Genomic DNA, 27,378 nt, shown 5'->3' with positions numbered 1-27,378 from the left:
ATTTAGTAATTAGTTAATGAATTATAATATTGATTAATCTGTACCATAGTAGATGCTTTTCTGGGATATATTTTATCTGTCCCCAAAACATGAAATAAAATTGATTCTAAATATTCTATCTACTTAAGCATTTTCTTTCATATCCAATAGCTACATGTATTTCCTTAAGATGGGTCTATATATTTTCATTGAATTAGATGCATGGCCACTGAGGTTATGCCTCAGTAAATTAGAACACAAAACTATAGAAAGCAAATAATCCCAACAATGAGCTTCCTCAAGGATCCTTTGATTTCTTTGCTCCTCAAACTGTAGATAAAAGGATTTAGCATTTGAGGGAGCACACTGTACATCATGGATGTTATTACATTGCTAATGGAAGAGTTAGATACTGAAGCATTCATGTACACACCTAAACCAGTCCCATAGAATAAAGTTACCACTGAAAGATGAGACCCACAGGTGGAAAATGCCTTATGCCTTCCACCAGCTGATGGTATCTTCAGAATAGAGGACATGATTTGAATATAAGAGAAAATAATCCCAGAGAGTGGGATAACTGAAAACACCATGGTTGCTGTATAAATAAAAAGAATATTGATAAATGTATTAGAACAGGAAAGCTTTGTGATTTGACCAAGTTCACAAAAGAAGTTGGGGATATTCTGTTTCATGCAGAAGGACAGTGGCAGCAACAGAAGAGTATGGAGTAGTGCATTTACAGTGCTCATGAGCAGGGACAATAATACTAGGAATATACATAGGAAGGGGTTCATAATGATTGTATATCTTAGAGGTTGACAAATGGCCACATAGCGGTCATAAGCCATCACAGTTAGGAGACAGCTTTCTAAAACACAAAATGTCAAGACAAAACACACCTGAGACAAGCAGCCTATATAAGTGATGCTCTGGTCATGTATTTGGATATTCAACAGTAGCTTTGGCACTGTTGTTGTGCTTGTACAAATATCAGTGAAAGATAAATTGCAAAGAAAGAAGTACATGGGTGTGTGGAGACGTGAGTCCTTGCTCACAACCAGTATAATTAATAGGTTTCCAATGATGGTGATAAGGTACATGGACAGAAACAAATTGAAGAACAGGGGTTGTTGTTCAGGAACATATGTTAGTCCCATAAGAAAGAATTCTGAAATATCTGTTTGGTTTGCAGGTTCCATGTACATTCTTGAATATTGACATAAATTATGCAATGAAAATATGATATGTATTTTATGAATATAACATCACATTAGTATAGAACAGTTATAAACAGAATTGTAATTTTGACTTACTTTTACTAATCTCAAAAATCATGAAATATAATGCATTTTTAAACAAATACTCACAATGAAGCTTCTAGAATAATGCTCATAGGCAAAACACACTTCCTGCTCTTGAATAGAATTCAGGTTTGGTCCCCAATACTGTAGTCTGACAGTTCATAACTTCCTGTGGACAGCTACAGAACTTATGATGTCTTCTGTCTTCTAAAAAGCACAGATTTTTCCATTGAAGGCATCTACACCTTCAAGTAATATAGCAGACTGTAAAGAAAGTATAAAACTAAAAATCAGTAGCAATTATCAAGTATTTTGGCTTTCACCAGAATCTCTCATTATCCTCCTGGATTATAGTTGAATTAGTTCATTCATCTAATGCATTTATAAGATGATGTGCAATCATCCCTTATAAGGTTTAATTAGTATCACATTTTAGTATTTGGCAAAAACACACTGGTTATTTAGATAATGAGTAATATACTTCCTTTCATTAATTTATTAATACATGTTTAATATTGATTAATGCATATATGATCATGTTGGAGTCAAGATCAAATTTAGTTGCAAAATGAGGATGAATGAAGAAAAATACACCCGGAATAAAATTTATATGTTTATTGCTGTGATATGTTAGAATGATCTGAATACAATAATATATCAGCCTTGATTAATTTTATGAAGAAGCAGGATGTTGTTATGGGTATGTTACCAAGATAAAACACTGGCCTCCCTGATACTTCTGATATTTAAGTTATCTGCATGTGACCTACAGAAAATAGTAAAGAAGAAAGGCATTATAGCACAATATCAAACATTCTCAAAGGGTGATATTGGAAAATGTTTACAGAAATCATATCAACCTTTTTTTTTTAAATAGCTGTTTATGTAGGGTATCTGAAACAGATATGTGAAAGGTATTCTGTTATGTCCAGATGATTTACAGACCATTTTGGATTAATTTCCAAAGGAGGGAGCAATGATTTACTTCTGTGAGTTACCAGAATACATTCTTATATATGAAAATATTATGATGTTTATATTTAAAATATCCAACTTTCCCAGGCCTAAATGGTTAGCTTGCATCCTATTTTCAATCAGTAAGCAAAACTCATCTTCTGATACTTAAATGTTGTATTTACAAGCAAGAGGCACATTTTCCATGTCTATAATGACTCTTAGGATCAAAACATATAACTAGCAAGTTGCTTTTAATCATACTGTCTGAGATTTTTCTCTTTAAAGTATTTCATATTGAATAGGAGACTAAACATGCTGCTTTATATATATATATATATATATATATATATATATATATATATATATGTATGTATGTATGTATGTGTGTGTGTCTTCTTAGCTCTCAAAGCTTGCATAATTGACAGAACTACCTCTCCATCTCCTGATGCATATTAGAATACACAAAGATAATTAAAGATGGACTGACAGACAAGGATTAAATATATTCAAAATTTCTATTTATCTCGTGATACCTCAGAAAATAAATTTGGAGATGTTTCTCAAAAATCAAATTATTTTAATATGTAGCCAATTATGATATCCTGGTCCAATATGATTGTGCCCTGTTTTAAAAAGACATGGGATGATATGTAAATGTATGGTACATAGAGATACATGTATTCATTGAATAACAATATCATTAAATCACAAGAGAGGATAGACATATCCAAGCCTTAGGAAAAAAGAAATCTGACGATATTGACATTTTGCTCATTTCAGAACCAAAAATATATGATTATTTTTAAGTCACTAAGTTTAACTTTTTTTATTTTAGAGAAACTTAACTAACTAATATTTTCACCCAATCTCTGTATACAACTACGACAACAACTTAAGAAAAATGTGTGAAAGATTTGAGGTAGTAATTATAATCAAAGAATTGCCAATGTCTGCTCATAACAAAATTGGCACTGTTCTTCTAAATAGTTTTTTTTTACAAGCAGAATGACACACATCAACAATGACAAGGAAATAAAGCTCTTATTTCTTATAGCGTGTTTTGCATGTCCTTATTTCCTCTAAGGATAGAATTGTAAGGCCCTGCCTTTATTTTCAAAGTCCTCTATAAAATACCATGATGACTTATCTATTACCTTACTGAAAATGATCTTCACATTCTTACCTGGATGTTGGCTTAGGAATCAACAGGCTCCTGGAAATTTATATCATCTTTGGTTGAATGCAAATCTTTAGTTGGATGATGTTTCATCCTAATTTACAAAGAACATTAAGAAGATAGTCATAGGCTGAGTCTGATAGTGAAGTATAGGTATTGTAGGTACTCAATATCCAATGCATCCCACTAGACCATCTATTATACTGCAATTCTAATCCTAAGAGAACACAGCTTAACAACTGAGTACATAGAAGTATAGTATCCAGTATGCATGGTTTCATGACCCCTGAGGATAAGAATATTATTCTATTGTTTCTGGTCACTTTAATGAAGAATGTTTTCAAAGCATTTTAGCATTAGTTTTACAAGAAGTTTCTTATTTTTATTTATGTGGAAAATTCCAATCTGGATTTTGATTGATAATTTTCTTCTCTTGCTCATTAACGTAATGTGTTGAGAATTTTATAAATATACCCAATTTATTTTGGCACATGCCCTCCCATCCTTTTTATCCTACTCATTTCTATCCTAGACTCAGGATTTTTTGGTTAATTATGTGATACGAAATTTAATTATATGCAACTGTGTGAAAATCAGATGAGACTTATCCATTGGAGATTGATAAGGTAAACAGTGAGCATACAATTGAAAGCATCAATTCCCTCTTTCATTGCATCTTCCCGTATGAAAAAAGCCAAGCACTATGGGTAAAGCTTCCAGAGTCCTTCCTCCATCAAACCCCAGCTGTTGATAGTCTGCCATCATCATGATTATTAGTGAAATACTTTTTGTAGTTCTATATATGGGGTACAGGATGATATTATGGAGCATTTATGTTCACTATCTTCTGTTTCCTATATTCTTTCTGTTTCATCTTTCCCAATGTTTCCCAAGCTTGAAAGAAAAAGATCTAAATGCCTCTGTATGTCTAAAAATTTTTCACTTATTCAAGTGTGTTTTGTATCAACACAGATTATTTCTTTCTTTAATGGTTATTTTATTTATTTACATTTTAAATGTTATCCACATTTTCAATTTCCCCATACAAACCCCCTATCCAACTTCTCCTCTCCCCTGCTTCTAAGAGGGTGTTCCCCCATGTACCCACCCAATCCTGCCTCACTGTCCTAGCATTCTTCTGTGCTGGTGAATTGAGTCTCCACAGAACCAAATAAATTCAACCTCTTCTACTATTGATGCCAGATAAGGAAATCATCTCCTACATAAGCAGCTGGAGCCATGGGTCCCTCCATGTGAACAGTTTGTTTGGCTGTTTAGAACTTGAAAGCTCTGGAGGTTCGGTTAGTTTATATTATTTTTCTTTCTATGAGGATGCAAATCTCGTCAGCTTCTTCAGTCCTTCCTCTAACTTTTCTATCGAGTGTCTGCAGACACAAGTTTCTGAATTGACTAAAGTTCACTAGAAATAGAAGTTTCTCTCTATATAGTTGAAAGTTGTATCTGTGATAATTGCACGTGTGCGCGCGCGCGCGCACACACACACACACACACACACAAACACACACACACACAAACATACACACACCGATGGTGGTTTAATGCTTCATAATTGTAGTTAGGTAATTAATTTGGGGAAATAATTTCTCCAAAGGGCTGTGACTTCCCATGATATAGAATTTTGAATGGTCTTACAGTAACAGGCATGGATTCCATCCTATGCAGTGGAAGTTAAATCAATTACTAAGCAAACTCTTACTCCTATAATATTTAATATATGTGCCATAATTTGATATATATACATATATATATATATTATTTACATGACAGTCATACCATTCACTACCCCTGCTATTCTCCTAGAAGAAAGCAAGTCTCCCATTCAATACCACCTGACCTTGGAACATCAAGTTGGAGTAGGTCTAAGTGCAAACACTTTCACTAAAATCCAAGTAGGGGAAGGGATACAAAGGTAGACACCCAAGTGAGACACAACCTTCATTCTAATTGTTATGGCGCCCACATGAAGACTAAGCTGTGTACTTGCAAAAATATTTTACAGGGCCTAGGCCCTGCTCTTCTGTGGTTGAATCTCTGTGAGCCCCTCTTCCTGACATGCCCAGATTAGTTGATTCTATATGTATTCTTGTGATGACCTCGCCTGCTCAAATAAATTCAACCACAAACTCTTAGATAGTATCACACACGCCCACAAAACACACACACACACACACACACAACTTGCTCTTTGTTTGTGGACCTCTATATTTGTTTCAATGAACTTTTTGATTAAAACTATTCATCTATCTGTCTGTCTGCCTGTCTGTCTGTCTGTCTATTTATGATGTTTTTTAGTTTACATTTCAAATGTTATTACCTTTCCTGGTTTCCAGTCAACAAGCCCCCTCCCTTTGATTCCCCACTTCCTGCACCACTGACATTTCCATACACTCTGGGTTCACCCTTGGCAGGATCAAGGGCTTCTCCTTCCATTGATGTCCAACAAGGCCATCGTATGCTACATAGAGAGTTGGAGCCATGGGTCAGTCCATGTATAGTATTTGGGTAGTGGATGAGTATCTGGGAGCTCTGATTGGTTGGCATTTTATTCTTTATGGGGTTGCAATCTCCTTCAGCTGTTTCAATCCTTTCTCTAATGCCTCCAACGAGGGTTCTATTCTCCATTCAGTGGTTTGATGCTAACATTCACCTCTGTATTTGACATGCTCTGGCTGTGTGTCTCAGGAGACATTTATACCCGGCTCCTGTCAGCATGCATGTCTTAGCTTCATCAGTCTTATTTATTTGTGGTGGCTGTATATATAAGCCACATGTGGGGCCGGTATGGAATGGCTGTTCCTTCAGGTTCTGCTCCAAAATTTGCCTCCATATCCACTCCTATGAATATTTTTGTTCCCCCTTTTTAGAAGGAGTGAAGCATCCACACTTTGGTCATCCTTCTTCTTGAGCTTCACGTGGTTTGTGGATTCTATCTTTGGTAAATTCGAGCTTTGGGGCTAATATCCACTTATCCGTGAGTACATACCATGTGTATTTTTCTGTGATTGGGTTAATTCATTCAGGAGAATATTTTCTAGTTCAATCCACTTTTCTGTGAATTTCATGAAGTCACTGTTTTTGATAGCTGAGTAGTATTCCGTTGTACAGACTTATCCCGTTTTCTGTATCCATTCCTCTGTTGAAGGGCAACTTGATTCTTTCCAGCTTCTGGCTATTATAAATAAGGCTACTATGATCATAGTGGAGCACGTGTCTTTGTTGTATGGTGGACATCTTTTGGATATATGCATAGTAGAGATATAGCTGGGTCCTCAGGTAGTGGGATGCCCAATTTTCTGAGGAATCTCCAGACTGATTTCCAAAGTGATTGTTCCAGTTTGCAATCCCATCGACAACGGAGCAGTCTTCTTTCTCAATATCCTTGCCAGCATCTGAGTTTCTTATCTTTGCCATCCTGACTGGTGGGAGGTAGAATGTCAGGGTTCTTTTTATTTGCATTTCCCTGATGAACAAAGATATTGAACATTTCTTAGGTACTTGTCTGCACTTCGATATTCCTCAGCTGAGAATTATTTGTTTAGCTCTATACCCCATTTTGTAATAGGTGTATTTGGCTCTATAGAATATAAATTCTTCAGTTCTTTGCACATCATATTAGCCCTATATCAGATGTAGGATTGTAAAGATCGTTCCCAAATCTGTAGGTTGCTGTTTTGTCCTAATGACAGTGTCCTTTGCCTTATAGAAGCTTTGTAGTTTTATGAATTCCCATTTGTCAATTGTTGATCTTAGAACATAAGCTATTAGTGTTTTGTTCAAGAGATTTTCCCCAGTGTCCATGTGTTCGAGGCACTTGCCCACTTTTCCATTTGTCAGTTAGAGTGTATCTGATTTTATGTGGAGGTCCTTGATCCACTTGGACTTAATTTTTATACAGGGCAATAAAAATGGTTCAATTTGCATTATTATACATGCTACCCTCCAGGTGTACGAGCACCATTTGTTGAAAATGCTATCTTTTTTCCATTGCATGGATTTAGCTCCTTTATCAAAGATCAAGTGGCCATAGGTGTGTGGTTTCATTTCTCGGTCTTCAATTCTATTACACTCTTCTGTCTGTTTACCAGCACCATAGATTTTTTTATCACTACTGCTCTATAATACTGCTTGAGGTCAGGGATGGTGATTCCCCCAAAAGTTCTTTGATTGTTGATTATAGTTTACGGTATCCTGGGTTGTTTGTTATTCCAAATGAATTTGCAATTAGCTATTTCTATCTCTATGAAGAATTGACTTGGAATTTTTATGGAGATTGCATTGATTCTGTACATTGCTTGTGGCAAAATGTCCATCTTTACTATATTAGTCTTGCCAATACATGACGTTGGGAGGTCTTTTCATCTTCTGAGATATTCTTCAAATTCTTTCTTCAGAGACTTGAATTTCTTGTCATACTGATCTTTCACTTGCTTGTCTAAAGTCACACTGAGGTATTTTATATTATTTGGGATTCATGTGAATGGCACCATTTCTCTTATTTCTTTCTCAGCCCACTTCTCTTTTGAGTACAGGAAGGCTCCGGATTTGTTTTGGTTAATTTTATATCCAGCCACTTGGCTGAAATTGTTTATCAGGTGTAGTAATACTCGGGTGGAAATTTGGGGTCACTAAGGTATTTTATCATCTGCAAATAGTGATATTTTAACTTCTTCCTTTCCAATTTGTATCCTCTTGACCCCCTTTCATTGACTGATTTCTCTTGCTATGTCTTTAAGTACTATATTGAATAAGTAGGGAGAGAGAAGGCAGCCTTGTCTAGTCTCTGATTTTAGTGGTATTGCTTCAAGTTTCTCTCAATTTAGTTTAATTTTAGCTACTGGTTTGCTGTATATTGCTTTTACTATGTTTATGTATGTGCGTTGAATTCCAGATCTTTCCAGGACTTTTGTAATGAAGTGGTCTTGAATTTTGTCAAAGATTTCTCTGTATCTAATGAAATGATCATGTGGTTCTTTTCTTTGAGTTTGTTTATATAGTGGATTTTTTTGATGGATTTCCATATATTGAGCCAACCCTGAATCCCTGGGAAGAAGCCTACTTAATCATGATGGATGATCGTTTTTATGTGTTCTTGGATTTGGTTTGTGAGAATTTTATTGAGTACTTTTGTGTCGATATTCATAAGGAAAATTGGTCTGAAGTTCTCTTTCTTTGTTGGGTGTTTGTGTGGTTTCGGTATAAGAGTAATTGTGGCTTCATAGAAGGAACTTGGTAGTGTTCTCTCTGGCTTTATTTTGTGGAATAGTTTGGAGAATATTGGTATGAGGCCTTCTAGGAAGGTCTGATAGAATTCTGTAATAAACCCATCTAGCCCTGAGTTTGATTATTTCCTGCCTTCTACTTCTCTTGGGTCTATTTGTTTCTATTTGTTCTAAAGCTTTCAGGTGTGTTGTCAAGTTGGTGATGTATGCTCTCCCCTGTTGATTTTTGGAGGCACTCAGAGTCATGAGTTTTCCTCTTAGCATTGCTTTCATTGTGTCCCAAAAGTTTGTGTATGTTGTACATTGATTTTCACTAAATGCTAAGAAGTATTTAATTACTTTCTTTATTTCTTCCTTGACCAACTCATCATTGAGTAGAGCATTTTTCAACTTCTATGTATACGTGGACTTTCTCTTGGTTTTGATTGTTCTTGAAGATGAACCTTAGTCTTTGGTGCTATGATAGTATGCATTGGATTATTGCTATTTTCCTGTATCTGTTGAGGCCTGTTTTGTGACTGATTACATGGTCAATTTTGGAAAAGATTCGATGAGGTGCTAAGAAGAAGGTATATCCTTATGTTTTAGGATGGAATGTTTTATAAATATCTGTTAAGCCCATTTGGTTCATAAATTCTGTTAGTTTCTCTATGTCTCTGTTTAATTTCTGTTTTTATGATTTGTCCATTGATGAGAGTGGGATTTTGAAATCTCCTACTATTATTGTTTGAGGTGCAATGTGTGAATTGGGCTTTAGTAAGGTTGCTTTTATGAATGTAGGTGCCCTTGCATTTGGAGCATAGTTGTTTAGGATTGAGAGTCCATCTTGGTGGATTTTTCCTATGATGAATAGGAAGTATCCTTCCTTATCTGTTTTGATGACTTTTGGTTGAATATAGATTTTATTTTATATGAGAATGGCTACTCCAGATTGTTTCTTGAGATCATTTGCATGGAAATTTGTTTTCCAGCCTTTTACTCTGAGTTATTGTCTGTCTTTGTCTCTGAGGTGTATTTCCTGTAGGCAGCAAAATGCTGTGTCTCCTTTAAGTATCCTTTCTGTTAGTTTATATCTTTTGATTGGGGAATTCAGTCCATTGATGTTGAGAAATATTAAGTAATAGTGATTGTTGCTTCCTGTTATTTTCATTATTAAGGTAGAATTATGTTTGTGTTTCCCTCTTCTTTTGATTTGTTGCAAGCAATCACTTTCTTGCTTTTTCTAGTGTGTAGTTTCCCTGCTTGTGTTGGAGATTTCCATCTATTATCTTCTGTAGGCCTATATTTGTAGAAAGATATTGTGTAAATTTGGTTTTGTCATGGAATATCTTGCTTTCTCTATTTATGTTTTTTTGAGAGTTTGGTTGGATATAGTAGCCTGGGCTAGCATTATTGTTCTCTACGTGTCTGTATGACATCTGCCCAGGATCTTCTGGCCTTCATAGTCTCTGTTGAGAAATCTGTTATAATTCTTATAGGTCTGCCTTTATATGTTACTTGACGTTTTTCCATTACTGCTTTTAATATCCTTTCTTTGTTTTGTGCAAAATGCTTTGACTATTATATGATGGGAGGAAATTTTTTGTTGTCCAATTTATTTGGAGTTCTGTAGGCTTCTTGTATGTTTGTGGGCATCTCTTTCTTTACCTTAGGGAAGTTGTCTTCTATAATTTTGTTGAAGATATTTACTGGCCCTTTAAGATGGGCATCCTCACTCTCTTTTCTACCTATTATCCTTAGGTTTGATCTTCTGATTGTGTCCTAGATTTCTTGGATGTTTTGGGCTAGGAGTTTTTTGTGTTTTACATTATCTTTGATGGTTGGATTGTGTCAATGTTTTCTTTAGTATCTTCTGCTACTGAGCTTTTCTCTTCTATCTCTTGAACTCTGTTGGTGATGCTTACACCTACGATTCCTGATCTCTTCCCTAGGTTTTCTATCTCCAGTTTTGTTTCCATGTTTGCTCTCTTTATTGTTTCTATTTCCATTTTTAAATCCTGGAGAGTTTTGTTCAATTCCTTTACCTGTTGCTTGTATTTTCCTGTAATCCTTTGAGGGATTTTTTTTTGTTTCCTCTTTAAGTTTCTCTACTGCTTTTCTTGTGTTATCCAGTATTTCTTTAAGGGAGTTATTTATGTCTTTCTTAAAGTCCTCCATCACCATCATGTGATTTTAAATCCATATCTTGCTTTTCTGGTATGTTTGGATATCCAGTATTTGCTGTGATGTGAGAACTGGGCTCTGATGATGCCAAGTAGTCTTTGTTTATGTGACTTAGGTTCTTGTGCTTGCCTCTCACCCTCAGGTTGTCTCTGATATTAGCTTGTCTTTCTTACTATCTCTGAAAGTGGCTTGACCCTCCTGTAGGCCTGTGTGTCAGCACTCCTGTACACTTGTTTTCTTTCAGTCAGATCTGGAAACAGAGAACTCTGATTTTAGGTGTGTAGGCACTCCTGGCGACTGGCATTCAGCTCTTCTCACAGACAGAAACTTGTAGGGGCCTGACTCTGACTGTTCCTAGGTCCCTGTGTCCATGGGTCACAGATGGCACTAGTCAATTTCCTCTTGGTTTGAGAATGTGGGCAGAGAGTAATCTCCTCTGAATTCTCAGGAGTGTCTGCACTTCTAAAATTCCAATCTCTCTCTCATGGGATATTTGTGCAGGAAGCTGTGTGACCTTTTCAGTTCAGTTCTGAAAGAAAACTCTTAAGAGACAATTATTGTAAGGGCTCCTCTCTGCCAGCGTAGGCCAGAAGTTGACTATTCTACATTTATTCAAATTATATTCAAGTTACATTCAAATTGGATCATCCATTGCTTGGCAATCACTACTCCCTGTTTATCCATGCACCTGGCAATAGGAAGTGACCATTTAAGTGTGCATTTACCCTGCAGGTTATAGACACAGCTATGGCCATCACCAATCAAGGTCTCCAGCTAATCTCAGATAGCCTCCATTGATTTCCAGCATTCCCAATCCTCTCCTGCACCCTCTATCCATACCTGATCAAGATACCCATACCTATCACCCCCTCTCATACCCAGTTTTCGCTCTCCATTTACACATAATTACTATGTATCCATTTTGAGTGATACTCATGCAGGTGCCCTTGGGCCATCTTTATTACCAAGTTTCTTGGGGCCTCTGTAGTGTTCCATTCTTATATTACTTTATTTCTACTGTATAAGTATAACTGTGTTCATATAATATCTGTCCTTCTGAGACTGCATTACCTTATTGAGCATGACATTATCAAATTCCATTCATTTGCTTGAAAATTTCATGATGTCTATTTATAATATCTAAGTAGTATTCCATTATGTACACATATCACATTGTTTTGTCCATTCTTCAGTTGAGGTATATCTAGAATGTTTCCAGTATCTAGATATTACCATAAAAGTGCTATGAACATAGTTGAGCAAGTGTTCTTGTGGTATAGTGGGGCATCTATTTGGTATATACCTAGGAGAGCTAGATCCATAACTGTCTAGAATATTCACAGTTTTCTGAGAAATCATCAAACTGATTTCTAAAGCTATTATAAAAAATTTGCATTCCTGCCAGCAATGGAGGAGTGTTTCCTTGCTCCACATCCTTGTTAACATTTGCAGCTGCTTGAGTTTTTGATCTAAGCTGTTCTGACCCATAGTAGATGCAAACTCCCTTTTACCTGGTCATTTTTGCTGAGACAGAGTGCTTGCTAGTCTGCTCCCTAGAAGAGGCTATATCGTGAGGCATACCAAGAGATCTGCTGCAATCAGAACATTTGAGATCATATCCTGAAGCATACTACAAAACCCACTGTACTTAGATTATTTGATACCACATCCCGCAGCACCCCAAGAGATTTGCTGCAACCAGGCCATCTGACACCATAACAGGAGATATCCCAGGAGACCTACTGTACTCTGAACACAATAGCTTGAAGGCATCCCAGCAGTTCCACTGTACAGAGGGCTACTGAGTAATTGACACCATAGTCTAAAGACCTCCCACCAGCTCTGTGCTGGGCAGGGCATGCAGGGCAACTGACCCAAAAACTGAAAGCCTCCCTGGAGTGTGGCTGCACACAAGGAAACAGAAACCATAGACTATCAAACTCCCTGAACCCCAACCCCAGGGTATATCTTTACAAGGAAAACAGTTTAACTCATAATAAAAGACAGCTGTCTTTCACATTCTCAAAAACGGAGCGCATTTTCATTCTTATCTGTTGCAGAATGTACAGCTCTGATAAAATTCAGCCTCTGGAACGCTTAAGTTACAAGCTTTTCCAGTCCTCTCTTTCTTGACGCTGTCCAGAGACTTGCTTCTTCCAGAACAGCTTTAGAAATGGTGCTGATTCCAAAAACTCATTCCTCATCCAACCTTTTGCATGAATCTTGTTCTAACTTCAGTCAAGCTTTGAACCTTCCAAGCCCTTAGCATATTGTCTTGATTACCATCTACTTGTTCAAAAATGCCAAACTATCCTCCACTTAACTGTATTTCTAATCTGCTGCCTTAGGAAATGGTCTATGGGTACTCAGCCTTAGGTCTTGCATGGCCAGTCAACTTTTCTCCCTCCAAAGCATGGCAAAATCCCCATTACTTTTTCCACATTATTTCTCCCACCTGCAGTGACCCAAAATCCTGCCTCTTTCCTTCCACCCAGGAATTGCCCTCTAGCACCTTTATTGATCTATAAAGAACAAATTTAGGAAGAGAACTCTAGCATCAGAACCACTTCCTACAAATTTCAGAGTCTTTGTTTAGAGAAATATACTATACTGATTAAACTAAAGATTTTTTTTGGAATTTATGTATGATTACTTATTTCTGACATATACGGATAAAGATAGTACATGCAAATTGATTCTTCATGCTATTCCAAATACTATTTACCTCATGACCTAGATGTATTCTTGCAGTGAGGGCCTGGATGCAAATGTAGATATAACAATTTATTTTCTGTGGCAGACAAGATGTGTATATCTTTGAAATGACCCACTGCAACAACAAATTTCAATGACAGTTGGAGTGCAAAGAGTTGCAAGACTGTGAGCTCTAGCTCACCAGAGTCAGGGATATGAAGATGTCTACTAGCATCAGAGAGTTCTTGACAGAATATGAAAATACAGTTCTTAGACTGAGACACAAAAATTATGGCTATTATTTACTGCTAAAAGGGTAAAAGTAGGGGTATATCTTTACATTTCCTGTTTCAAGGTAAAGGTTAAAGATCTTGAGGCACAATACTGTAGCAGACACCAAATGATCTAGAGTGGAAGTATAAATGTTAAGGGTCCAGACTCAAAATAGCAGTTACAGATATGAGGCAGAAACAACAAAGTAGCTGTCACTTGCCTCAGAGATAAAGAACTGATGGGATGGTCCTATATTCAAAGTTAGCACAATAGTCATCAAAGAAACCATAGAAACTTCATCCAACAACTTCTGAGAGCAGTTGCAGAGACTCACAGCCAATATTAGGCAGAAAGAGTACTTCTGAGGAGAAAATGGATTGTAGCAAGCATGTGGATCAGAGACACCACAAAAACATGTGAACATTACCCACAGATCAAATGACTGGGTCTTATGGGAACTTGCAGAGATCAAAAAGACTGTAGAAGTCTGACTGAGATCATATATATATATATATATATATATATATATATATATATATATATATATATATACATACATACATATATATACATATATGTTATAGGTGAGTAGCTTGTTCTTATTGGGAGAATTCTAACAGGGGAAGGCAGGACCATCCTGACTCTTTTGCCTATTTGTGGGACACTATTTCTCCTGATGGATTGCCTTGTCTAATTTTAGTATGGCATTCAGTGTTTGGTTGATGTCATTCAAGGCCTGCTCTATTTTGAATGGAGGTGGATGTGAGTTGGAAGGTAATCTGGAAAATAGGAGAGGTGAAAGAGAGTGAAGCTGAGGGAAGGGAGGATAAATGTGGTAGAAATGTAATATATGAGACTTTAAAAATGAGGTAGAATTCTAAACAGTGACTTATCAACAGAGAAATCTCAAATGTCTGAGAATTACTTCAAGGAATATTGAATATCCTTAGCCACCAGGAAAATATAAATGAAAACTACTTTAAGGTTCCATTTTATACCTGCCACAATGGCTGAAATTTAAAACACAAGTAAGAGTTTGAACCTCTACGATCTGAACCTGGTCTATACTTCCTGGCTTGGGCAGCACACTGCCTGACCACCTACCTCAATGCTAGGGATTTCCCAAGTGAAAGACCCCTACACACACACACACACACACACACACACACACACACACACACACACACACACACAGACACGAGAGAGAGAGAGAGAGAGAGAGAGAGAGAGAGAGAGAGTACAATTCTGCTTTAATAGGCCTTGAACAGGGCAATGGTTGAGCACTTCCAAACCTCCCTAAAGCTAATTTCCTTCACTGATATTCCTGAACTATTTCTTACTAAAATCTATATTTGAACTTGATTGTCTGGACCCAGTTGGGCAGCCCTCTCAGACTGCAGTCTCTCAGCTCCTTCACATGGCTATAGGCTCTTGCTTCTTCATCTCTCAAGCCTGATCTTTCTGCTTCTTCCCCATCATGGTGATTCCAACCCTCCTTCTTGTGGCCCCTCGTCCAGGACGTGTAAAGTCTTGCCTCTATCCCCCTGCCTAGTCATTGATCTCTCACAATTTTATTTAACCAGTTAAACTAGCTGGGGGCAGGGGCTTTCAGCATCTCTCATGCAGGTATGCAAATTATGTGATTTTGGGAGCCAAATCAACACAAATAGCATTAAATCCAATTCCCAACAAAAGGTCACATTGGCAAGGTTGAAATGACAAGAGGAGTATTTCTCCTTTATTATTGTGAGTTCAAGCTAGTATAACCATAATAAAAAAATCACTATGATGATTCCTCTGAAATTTGGGAATTGCTTTTCCTCAAGACCCATGTATTAACTCTTGGGCATATACCCAAAGTACCTTCCATTCTACCACAAGAACACCTGTTCATCCATATTTATTGCTGCTTATTGAGGACAGGAACATGCCAATTGGGGATATGTAAAATGATCAGCTCATGATCATATACAGTCAAATAATATTTTATTTATACCATGATTTCGAAACCTATAAAATCTTCCCAATTTCAAATGTTACCTTTATGTAGAAATATATATATATACATATATGTATATATATATATATACATATATCTTAAACGTAAATGTTCTAAGATTCTTAAATAAAAGATTTATCTTTTTTGACCATTTAAAACACTTTTGTCAGAAACACCATCACAAGGGCCAAGAAGTTAGTGAACTATGGTGTTTTAATCTCACTGACAGCAGGAAATTAATAAAGAAAAAATTATATAGTAACAAAAACTTGAAGGTAGGGCTAATGACATTGGGAACAAGGATCTAATTGAATGGCTTACTTCATACTTACCATTTTTTATGTCTTGGTATTTTATGAATCCTAATATTCATTTGTGAATGTCAATGTTTAACTCTTTGTATTCTCCTACACTGGCCAGTCAGAAGAAAAATATATTATCGATATCAGGGACCCTATGGTGAAATTCTTCAGCTTATGAATCAAAAACAGGGTGCATTGTTCTAGAACCAGTGAAATCTAGTGTGCAATTGAAGTATAGTTTTATTATCTTGTGAAAGTATTTTTCATAATACTTTAAGTGCTAATACTAGTTTTGCTAAACTATGTAGACCGCCATAAATTGCTGTATAATGTGTCCCTGACCTCAAGGTCATTAGGACTGTATGACCACTTAGCTTTACTTCTCCACATTTCTCCCCTTCTGTAAACTACTCTCACTTGTGGAAGATCTTAACAGTTTTCTCTATTACATGTCATAATTGCAACTGTGGTTATCACCTTTGAAACTTGAATCAGTTAGAAGGCTGAGCTCTTTCTGGATATTATGCCTGGGACAACCCTGCCAGTGGTAAATAAGTGCCTCATATTATTTGCCTTATTCAAGCTTCTTAGATGTTTTGTTTTTCAGGTACCTTGTGACAACACATATTTACTTTGTGTTGTCATTTCATACTAAAAAATTTAAACCCACAGATCAGGCTTCAATGTAAAAAATAAATTGAAGTTTTCATTCTGTATTACTAATTAAAATTTCACTTCTTATTAATCATAGTATTATCATTACTAGTATTATAAATTACCTGTCAGTTTGAGACCCCTGCCATGAGATGGAATCCACTCAACACTATTCATGATATTCTGCCATTCTTGCAGAATTAGCCTGGCTGGGAACCTTCACCAAGCAAGTATTTGAACCCGATGCAGATACCCACAGACAGCACTGTGTGTGGAGTTGCAGTAATCCTGTGGAAGATGAGTAAAAGAAATTATGGAAGCTAAGGGTGTCAAGAATACCACAAAAATGTACAAGGTAAACTAACCTGGGTTAAATATCACTATTCCTGGATAATATTATCATATGCATAAGAGTGATCTCCTATCAGAGAACTCCTACAGCTGGTAAACACTTTCAGCACAATGGCTGGATACATAATTAACTAAAAGAAATCAGTAGGCTTTCCTTATTCAAGTCATAAACAGGCTGAAAAAGAAATTAGAGAAACAACATATTTCATAAAATATCCTGGTGTAATGCTAACCAAGCAAGTGAATGACCAATATGTTGAAAACTTCAGGATTCTGAAGAAAAAAATTGAAGAAGATATCAGAAGATGGAAAGAACTCCTATGTTTCTGAATTGGTATGGTAAACGTTGTGAAAATGGCCACCTTACTAAAAGCAATCTACAGCTTCAATTCAAATCCCATAAAATCTCCAGAACAATTTTTTAGACTTTAAAAGAACAATTCTCAACTTCACATAGAGAAACCAAAAACCCCAGGATAACATAAACAATCTTGTGAGTAAAATAACTTCTGGATCCCCATAGTTTAAATTAAAGAAGCTTTTCTGTTTCATGAGAGCCCATTGATTAATTTTTACTGCATGTGCCACTAGTGTTCCATTCAGCAAGTTGTCTCATGTTCTGATGAGTTCAAGATTTTTCCTTTCTTTCTGTTCTATTAGATTTACTATAGCAAATATATCACCATCCCTGTCTTCAAACTGTACTTCAGAGCAATAGTAATAAAAAATGCACGGCGTTTGTATAGAAACCAAGCTCTGATATTATTAATGAAATTCTGTTATGTTTAAAGTCAGGAGCCTAGCATAACTATTCCCTGAGAGGCTTCCCACTGCAACAAATTGAAACAGATGCAGAGACCCACAATCAAAAATTATATGGCACTTGGGGAGTTTTATGGAAAAGTTGTGAGAAGGATTGTAGGACCCAAAGAGGACAGGGACTCTAGAGAAAGATCAACAGGGTTACTAGCCTGGACATTCCAGGACCTACAAAAATTGGATCCCCAACCAAAGAGAAAGTACTGATTGGACAAAATTCTCTACCTATATGTTGCAGTTGTACACCAACAACTAAAGGTGATACTCCAACAACTAAAGTAGAGACTGTCCCAGTATCTGATGCCTGACTGTGGATCACGTTTCCATAATTGAGTGATTGACCTTGTTTTGCCTCAGTGGGAACCATAATACTGTAGTGATTTGATATGATAAGTAGGGGCATCTCTACCATCTCAAGGGAAAAGGGTAAAGGGATTGGGACAGGTCTCTGTGAGGGAGTAATATGAAGAGATCGGGGGAGTATGATACTGGAATCTACAGTGAATAAGTACAAGAATTTTTAAAAATTGATTATAATTTTAAGTAGAAATATATTTTAAAAGTGCAATGTGGACCATTTTACTGGGTTAGAAGTCGTTTCTACTTTCTGCAAAGCCTGAATACTTTAATTTTATCCCCAGAACTCACATGGTAGCAGGTGAGAACAGATTTCTGTAAATTTTGTCTGACACACATATACCATGGCATAGGGAAACACTCCTTAAAAACACACATTCAAAGTAAATAACATGTAATTAAAAAATACAGAAAATGCAATTTAGTACAGTTTGTCAGAAAAAATGCAAGTTTGAATTTTTAGAACACACTTTATAAGTTGCCTATTATCACTCTTTGTAACCATATATAGGAAATTTTTCAATGATAAAATACAAACTACACTTTGTACTGTCATAATCGGTACTGTGTTCGTAATTGTATTGGAATGTTTTAGAGAAAAAATTTATGATATATATGCAAGGTCTATAAAATACATCTAGTTATGATAGAAGCTATAGCTATAAAATATTTTAAGCATGAACTGAAGAAGAGCAACAGCAGTAGATATGTTAATTGGATAGAGGAAAGCTCAAATTGCTTCAACTATGCAAGTTGCAACTATGCAACTATTTATATATATATATATATATATATATATATATATATATTCATCCATTAGTAAATGAGAGTGTGAATTTGAAAGTGGCCATAGTAAAGACATGAAAGAAATTGGAGAGAGTGCTAGGTTGAGACAAAAATATGTAATTATATGGTATTTAAATATATAAAATAAATACTAATTAAAATACTGGTTGTGAGGAAAGAGAATGATGAAAACTCTCCCAGGGAGTCATTATATCAATGCACATCAATGATGATGAAATCACTTGAATACTTTGTCTTTAGGGACTGGAGCTCCAGGGATTATAATGGCAATATTGTAGTCACTCAAATGAGGAAATTTGGATATTGAACCCTTTGGGAGATAGAGAAAAATAATAGTCTGTGAATACCTCATTCAGTAAATCTGCCTATGTGTTTTTCTTCCTATGGTAAGCATGGAATGACCAACTAATATTCATACATATTTTACACACAGGAACATTTCTTAACTTCAAGAGCAAGGTGAGTTCTTGATAGTCATTTCTGACCTCAATATGTGGAATTAATGTTCTCATCAGATGTGGTTCATATATTAAACTCATAGTAATCAATTCTTGTTATTTCTTATATATTTCTTTATAGATATAGATAAAATAATATAAATGTTATGTGATTTTTAAATTTATATTATTCTGTAAGAGGAATATTCTATATGTTAGCACTATGTCACTTCTTTGGTCTTTCAAATCTCTCATGCTATATATTTTCTTTATTTTATTTTTTCAACTTCTACCACAATTTTTTTCTATTGATATTGTAGTCTCTTGTGAGAGCTCAAGGATTAGAAATTCAGAAGAAAATGGCAAAATGGTCCTATATGTTGATTTATGTGCTGAATGATTTTTTTCTATTTACTTCCAGTAGTTAAGAAGTTTCATGGTTTTCATCAAGATGCATTGAAATGTATTTGAATACTTGCTTACACCAGTGTGAATGTTGCATAGGAAATGAATAGGAAAATATTTATCCCACACAGACTATTTAAACAAATACAGTAATCCGTTTTATAGTGTACAAATGAAACATTTTAAAATCATATAATCTCATCTGTATCATACTGGGACCCTTGAGTTTTATATCACAATAAGTAGTAAATAATAGCTTACACACTGTGTATCCCACAATAGATCTACAGGAATAAGAAGCAGAACAATAATTGCCTTATATATGCCACATAGAAAATTGTCTGCTGGAGTTTTATAACATGAGGACTATATTATTTTGTTCATTTTCATGTCTGTCTAAGTGTTCTTTTGTATAAACAGGATGGAATTTAAAACTAAGAAATCTCAACCAGACATACCCTTTCCATATCTAAATGGAAATTCAATACTTTGTGACTATTTCTTAGAAATACCATATAGTTTTATTCTCATTTTTCTCTTTGTATTTATTGTAAAATACTTTTGTTTGAAAAGGTAAACATGTACTAAGTAGCTCTTAGTACATACAGATAAGTTTATGTTCAAAAATGTTTTACTGGACCACAAAATTTAAGACAAAAGGGAGGTGGGGGAGACATTTATTCCTGGTGGAATATAATCTAGGACATTCACCACGGAAATCAGTTCTTCAGGTTTTTCACAAAATCTGATAAAAAAATTCACAAAAACAGAACTTTTATATAAAACTAGCCCATTACACAAGCATGGGGATATAAGAAATAATCTCTATATTCATATTGATTGCCTATGTATTCACAGCAGAAATGGAGAATAAAGTAAAATAAAATGAATAAAATAAATAAATGAATAAATAAATAAAATGGAGAATGAAAATATTATAAAATATATAATGAACATTATTATGTATGATAAAAAGTTATATTATACCATTTGTGAATAAATGGTTAGGTCTATAAACTATCATTGATATAAGATATCATGGCCTGAAAAGAAACAAATGATGTAGTGAAGCTAACAGTTAAAATCTCTCTCTCTCTCTCTCTCTCTCTCTCTCTCTCTCTCTCTCTCTCTCTGTCTCTCTGTCTCTCTGTCTCTCTCTGTCTGTGTGTGTGTGTGTGTGTGTGTGTGTGTGTGTGTGTTTGGGTGGGTGTGTATGTGTGTGTGTGCGCGTGCCTCAATGGAATCTGTTGTTTGTTCTTTAGCAGTAGAAGAAAATAGAAAGACTGAGTTATGGTATAGAATTATATGTTGATATTTATTACTCTGGAAGGTAATTTAAAGATATAAAAATTTCAAGTTATGATGTTATTTTGTTCCTAATTATTTAATGAATAGAAATTATTTAGTAAGAAGAAAACTGATTATCTATAAGTTACACTCAAAAGACAAATAAATTTTGTTGTTCACTATATATTAATCAATTATTCACACAATCTGTTTCACTAAAGTTCATGTTTTGTAGAATTCTATGGGATTAAAAATGATGTAATCTCAATTATTTTATTATGATAATAATTCTGAGGTGTCTAAAATGAAGATAATTTAAGGTTTAAAACAATATAAACTCTCAATTACAAAAATGTTCTTTACTTAATGAAAATATGAAGAGAATTTACTTAAAATTGTATTTAGATAAATGACACTTAAAAGAAAAATAAAATGTTGGAAGGAAAATTTCCAGAGGAAAATAGGTATGCCTTCATGTTTTTATTATGGAAATGATAAAGATCTTCATAAATCATTACCCTCAAAATCAACATTTATTGTCCCTTACATGATTCTTTACCAGGTAAAGTCACCTACTGCCAAGGCTGATAACATGACTACTAGCTAAAAGCTCATGGGGCAAAAGAAAAAACTTGTTCCATTCTAATCTGTATATGTGTGTCAGTACACATAAATGTCCCCATTCAAATATAAGAAAATAAATAAATAAATCTCCCTACATCAAAATCAACACCACAAAATAGTAAGTATTGTCTTTTGGTCTATATTTTAAATGAGATTGAGGAATACATCTGATCTGAGAATACACATTTTATTTCTAGAATATTCCCAAAAGAAGCATTGTGTCCATACATGTGATTTTACTTTGTATTTCTATTAGATTGATGAACAACATGGAACTTGGAAATAAGACAACCACATCCTATTTTATTTTGATGAGACTTACCCATGATCCTACAATGGAGCCTTTTATATTTGGCTTCTTCCTGTTTACATATCTGGTCACAATTCTGGGAAATTTGCTCATTATCATTGCTGTCAGCTCTGATGCCCATCTACAAACACCAATGTACCTCTTTCTTTCCAAACTTTCATTCACTGACATCTGCCTAAGTACAACCACTGTCCCAAATATGTTGAAGAACATTCACACGCAGGACCAGAGCATCAGTTACACAGGCTGTGTCACTCAGGCCTGTTTTGTTTTGAGTTTTGCTGTATTAGAAAGCTGTGTCCTTGCTGCAATGGCCTATGACCGTTATGCAGCTATTTGTCATCCTCTGAATTACACAGTAATTATGAATCCATACTTCTGTGGTCTACTGATTCTATTGTCCTTGATCATTAGCATTGTGAACAGCTTATTACAGTGTCTGATGATACTGCGGTTGTCATTTTGCACAAATATTGAACTTCCTATATTCTTCTGTGAACTTGCTCAAGTCATCAAGCTTGCCTGTTCTGATACTCTCATCAATTATATCCTGATATATTTTGCAACATTTGTATTTGGTGGCATTCCAATTTCTGGAATCATTTTCTCCTATACACGGATTGTCTCTTCTATTTTAAAAATATCTTCCCTGAGAGGAAGGTACAAAGCCTTTTCTACTTGTGGGTCACATTTTTTAGTTGTATCCTTATTCTATGGTGCAGCAGTGGGAGTATACATCTGCTCTGCAATTACTGTTTCCCCTCGGATAACGACAGTGTCATATATGATGTACACAGTGCTCCCTCAAATGCTGAATCCTTTTATATACAGCCTAAGGAATAGAGACATGAAGAAAGCATTAGGAAAACTTATCACAAAGGTATCTTGCTTTCTGTGATATGTTAATTGATTTGGACTTAAGTGATTCATGTGTTCCACAGAGACAGAATTCTTGGTGAGTAAGCATGATGATTTTTGCTGTTATCTTCTATATGTTACATAAAAAATATGCATGTGTTATCATTGATTTGTTAATTTTCTATCATTTTGTCATTTTATAATTTTGAGAATATATTAAAACTATCATAGGATACCTTTTCTCATGTCAAATTATCACAAAGAGTAAAAATCTTCACATTTTAATAATTTTATTATTGCAGAGCCAGACCTAGATATGTAAATATATTGGTAGATATAGATTACACATGTTTATATATATAATTTTGATTGAAGGAGAGTCAACCAGATTTTAGAGAGGTGGAAGAAGGAAAATGAGACCAAACAATTTAATTATTGTTTTCAATTATATTTTCAAATACGTTGTCAGAGAATTATACAAAAAAGTGAATTGAACTTTTAGCACTGCAGACATACAATTTATTTATGCTCAAAACTTTCAAAGTTACATGTTGAATTATAAAATTCATAGATTTTAAATAATATCATGCCTCTATGCAACAAAAGATACAATATCATTTAGCATTTTGCACTTTACTGAAATGTTCAACATTGTTTTAGCACTTAGAAATATTTCCCATGAAGAAATAAGTTTCCTTGAAGTTTAGTACTCTGAAAATTTTACTTGTGTTATTTCTTATTTCTCCAAATATTCTAAATATTTTCTTTTTACAATTATTATGTTTATGAGTACACAAATATAATTTCCTAATGAGATCAGATGACTTACATACTCTTGGTACTAAAGTTATAACCTATTTAAAGCTCCCTGACTTTGCTGCGGTGACTAAAAATCAGGTCCTTTGAAGTTACAGTATATATATATATATATATATATATATATATATATATATATATATACTTTTTTATTGTGAGTTGTTACTGCAGCCTTGAGGGTTATTTTGATTATTCTAATAACATTCCTCCCAGCTTCATAGCTATCTATCCAAGAAAGTTTATCCCTTGTTGTCCATCAATGTTTTGCTTGCTACAACTTTAAAATTATATTATATTAGTTAATTAATAAGTCAATGGTGAAAGTTTTATTTTTTTTCTGGATCCATTTGTTCTCCATGTGTGCTGTATAGCAGTATTCAGAAGTTCTACTCTTTATAGAAAAGAAAATTCTACATATGTTTTGGAACAATGTTCTGTTAAATACCAGAGTTGGAAAATCAACTGTCTTACATGTCACCAACATGCATGATGTGAGTTATGAGAATATCAGGGTATACACTAGCAACCAGATAATGAAAATTGGGGTAGAAAGAGAAGTACTCCTTAAATTGTTCTGTTTACTTGTGGAATGTAAGAAGGCATTGAGATTCTTACCTCTTTATTAGGCTTATTATATATACTTCAAATGGGTATTTCCTAAGATAAGAAAAGAGGAGATGTCTGGTATTTTAAAAAACACATATTTCATTATATGTGTGTGTGTGTGTGTGTGTGTGTGTGTGTGTGTGTGTGTGTAGGATGATGTCATTCAGCAAGGTTGGTCCAGGATAAGGCAAAGTCTCTAATTGGGTGAGAAGAAAGTGTAGGCAGGGAAAAGTCAAGGAAGGAGGGAGGAGGAGGAAGAGAGAGAGATCAAGATAGAGTCTACCGAGTAGGATAACTCAGATTTAAGTGAACTAGATAGATTTTGTCTTGCCTAGGTGGGCAGTTTATATCTTTATCAATTGGCAGTGAATTCATTGTGAGGATGAAATATGGATTGAGAATTTAATATGTGTGTATGTGTGTGTGTAGTGGTAACTACTACCTAGGGGACTGCAGAGAAGATGGATAAAAGGAAGAGAACCAAGAGAGAGAGTCTTGCATACCTTGTGGCCGAGTGGCAGCACAGATCCAGCCTACAGAAACTGATAGCTAACTATCTTTTTAATTTTTATCATAACACAGAAAATACAAGAATATATTAATGCAACATAGATATTAGTTCAAGATTACATAATAGAAGAAATTAAAGTAAAATAGTTCCTCCTCTTGTAAAGATTAAAGCTAGTACACTTGAATTTAACATATGTATTAATTTATGCTCTTTACTATAGTTAAGAATTTTGAAGGTAAAATATTTTTTTAACAAAGAAAATATAAATACATTCTTATTTCTTTAAGTATTTTTGTTTTACATTTTGTTTTAGAAATCAATTATTAATGCAGGGAAAAATGTGGACATGGGTATCATCATGTTATGTCCCCCATCCTCTATTTGTGATGTCTTAAAATATTCATAAATAGAAAGTAGTTTTGGGTAAAGACTTGATAGCCTATTAGGAATAAAAATATGGAAGTTAAATCCAATAACAATCCTGCCACTTATGTATTTACTATTCTTAATTACCTACATGACTGAGAATTTTGAACGCATTTCAAATTTGGCAAAAAAATAATTTGACACAGAACATGTAACCCACAACTAGATTTCAGGAAGCACTAGTATAATAAAATTTTCTCATTTACTATTTCAAAATAGAAGAAAATTAATGGAAATTGACGGCAGTAAAGCAGATGCTTCACAAGTTGAGTAATACACTAACATTTGTCTCCACAATTCCACTGCCTGAAGAAGACTATCATATATAGATCTCTTTCAGCAGTAAAACATCATCTAGGAGAGTTTAGATATGCTCAGCATGAACACAAAGAGCTATCCTGAGCTCATCATCGGAAATGAAAGAGTAGCTCATGTGAATTTATGTGAAAGAAACAAAATGACAGTGAATCTTGTTTCATGAAGCCAGAAAAGTTTATTTTAGCTACTGAAATAGATGAAGCAGCCACCTATGTTGTAAAATGGATAGGTCTATACTACACTACACACTCTGTAGTGTATGCAGTCCTGGAACTTTAGAGCATCAATATCCATACATCTTCAACGATCTAGCTTTATACTTCCTATGAGAGCAAGAGGTTGTCAAAATCCTTGGGAAGAAATACTCATGAAAAAAATCTGTCTTGAATTATTCAGTTATTATGAGAGAACATGGGAAAGCATTTAGCACTGGATAACACCCACCTAGAGTACCTTGAGCATCTAATTTGTGGTCTTCCTATTTTATCTCTTCATTCCATTTTGTATACTAGAAGGATACCTGAATATAAAGAATAATAAGAAACTACTCCTTGTATTTCTTCAAATGTGCTTCATTTCTATAGCATAATAAATATATTAAATATATAATACCTGTGATATTATGATAAAAGGAAAATGTTATAGGCTAAAAATTGCTAACATTTATGAATATACCTTTTGCTTAGACATATTACGATCAGTGTTAATTAAAGATATTTTCTTTATAATATAAAATGAATTCTAATATCTTGAGTCAACATAAATTTATTTATTCAAGTAAAATTCATATTTAGTTGATTTAAAAAAATCACAAGTTACTCTATAAATTACCTTGTTGTGAAAGAAAAAATTATCTTCTAAGTGTATATTTTTATATCTCTACATTAATGAGTTTAATTCATAAAGTAGGTTTATGAATAACTTTATTTTCTTCATGCTGATATAAACTTATTTTTCCAGTCTTTGATTATTATGCTATAATAATCATAAAATACATATTATAAATTCTGAATATTCAGAATAATTGCTGAAATTAAGTTTTTTTTTCTAGAATTACTGCTTACAATTGGCCAATAACTGCAAAACCTACTATAGCATAGATTGGTGAAGTGATAGAAGGTTTTTGGCTACTAGATGCTTGTCCAAGCTCCACTGGACTGTTACACTCATGAAAAATATCAGTAGTACTAACTGGATGTATTGGGATATGGGATCCTAATGAAAATATAAAGCTAAAAGAAGCTTATCGTATTTTAGAGGGATTTGAGGGATATGGGGAAATTAGAGTGACTATGATAAAAATCCTTGTATATATGTAAGCAAAGGTAAATCAAACTCCATTAACAAATAATTTAAATGTTCAAACTTTAATTCCAAAGATCAATATTATCTTGGGTAATCAGTGTTCTGTTATGGAAGAATTACATTTTTTTCATTTTTATTGGTTATTTTATTTATTTAAATTTCAAATGCTACCTTCCTAGTTTTGCCTCCAAAAATACCCTATCTCCTCGTCCCTTCCCTTTACTCTATCCACCTATTCACTTCTTCTTTAGTGCCCTAGCATTCAATTACCCTGGGAATATCCACAGAACTAAGGGTAACCCCTCCCAGTGATGCCCAAAAAGGCAGTCCTCTGCTACATAGCCAGCTGGAGCCATGTCTCCCCTTACTTGTACCCTTCGGTTGGTAGTTTAATGCCTG

At 34.6% G+C, this 27,378-nt stretch overlaps 2 protein-coding genes across 2 annotated transcripts; one reads left to right on the top strand and one right to left on the bottom strand.

Annotated features, from left to right (window-relative positions):
- Positions 1–242: 242 nt before the first annotated feature.
- Positions 243–1,181, bottom strand: Or7g32 (olfactory receptor family 7 subfamily G member 32). Its single transcript, NM_001000875.1, is given in 1 exon segment — positions 243–1,181. A coding segment is annotated over 1 exon segment (939 nt).
- A 20,917-nt stretch (positions 1,182–22,098) lies between these two features.
- Or7g29 (olfactory receptor family 7 subfamily G member 29) lies at positions 22,099–23,037 on the top strand. Its single transcript, NM_001000431.1, has one exon. It carries the CDS (start codon positions 22,099–22,101, stop codon positions 23,035–23,037), a length of 939 nt encoding a protein of 312 aa, NP_001000431.1.
- The last annotated feature ends 4,341 nt before the right edge of the window (positions 23,038–27,378 follow it).

The sequence above is a fragment of the Rattus norvegicus genome, chromosome 8, assembly GCF_021556685.1.
Source record: "Rattus norvegicus strain SHRSP/BbbUtx chromosome 8, alternate assembly SHRSP_T2T, whole genome shotgun sequence".
Classification (NCBI taxonomy): Eukaryota; Metazoa; Chordata; class Mammalia; order Rodentia; family Muridae; genus Rattus; species Rattus norvegicus.
Note: the sequence above shows the minus strand (reverse complement) of the source record. Positions and strands in the feature narration are given on the sequence as shown.